Source organism: Penaeus monodon, chromosome 22 (assembly GCF_015228065.2).
Source record: "Penaeus monodon isolate SGIC_2016 chromosome 22, NSTDA_Pmon_1, whole genome shotgun sequence".
Classification (NCBI taxonomy): Eukaryota; Metazoa; Arthropoda; class Malacostraca; order Decapoda; family Penaeidae; genus Penaeus; species Penaeus monodon.
In genome coordinates, this window is record NC_051407.1 from 28436633 (window position 1) to 28437409 (window position 777).

Below are 777 nucleotides of genomic sequence, written 5' to 3' on the forward strand. Positions count from 1 at the left end.
TGTAACAATGATTACAGATTTTACAATTTTGTGAGCCACGTTTGTTTACACGAGTTTGAATTAAGTGCAGAAGCCTGACCATGTGTTGATACGCAAATTCCTCTCAAGAGCAATCAAATGGCTCTCTCCAATGACAGGATAATTGTAGTTATTTTTCCAATAAAAACATCTTGTAGAACTCCTCGTCTTCCTTTGACCTAAACTTGGGAACAAAATTTACCCGCACGACGTCTTCAAAACCTTCAGCAAGCGATGGTTCCTCATATTTGGAGCTTTTTGTAAAGAAAGTGAGAAAAAAATTTATGTAAATATTTTAATGGATGGAGGTCATAACATCAAGACAAGAAATTAGAATGCAATATATCTCTTGATATGAATGATGTGCAATACATGATTTTGAGAACTGTGTAAAGAAATGGAACTTACCCGTAAGAATGATAAATCATGTCACTCACTTTGGAGTGGTCAGCACCCGAAAATTCTCGGAACTGAAAATTGATTTTATGATTGTAATGGAAAAGATACAAAATTAAATCTAACCCTTTCACTGATATGGACACTGTTCAACATCTGCACCTTACCACACTCCAGTGATGTAGACCTACATTTGACATTTGTAGTGTAATTCCTTCATAAAGCCTAAAATATTTACTGGATTGTAACATGACTATACACAGACAAATCCTTTGTACGAAACAATATAATTTTTTTGAAAATTGTTCATCTATATATTTGAAAACATATTAGAAAAACTCAAAGAAAAAGCAGTAGAATTAC

At 33.2% G+C, this 777-nt stretch overlaps 1 protein-coding gene across 1 annotated transcript in view; it reads right to left on the reverse strand.

Annotated features, from left to right (window-relative positions):
- Positions 1–118: 118 nt before the first annotated feature.
- The window catches only part of LOC119587085 (uncharacterized protein F21D5.5-like), a gene marked incomplete at its 5' end in the record, with an annotated part of 33485 nt that continues 32826 nt past the window's right edge, over positions 119–777 (reverse strand). The window contains 2 exon segments of the mRNA XM_037935835.1: positions 119–272; positions 427–488. Coding sequence (XP_037791763.1) covers positions 149–272; positions 427–488 — 186 coding nt within the window.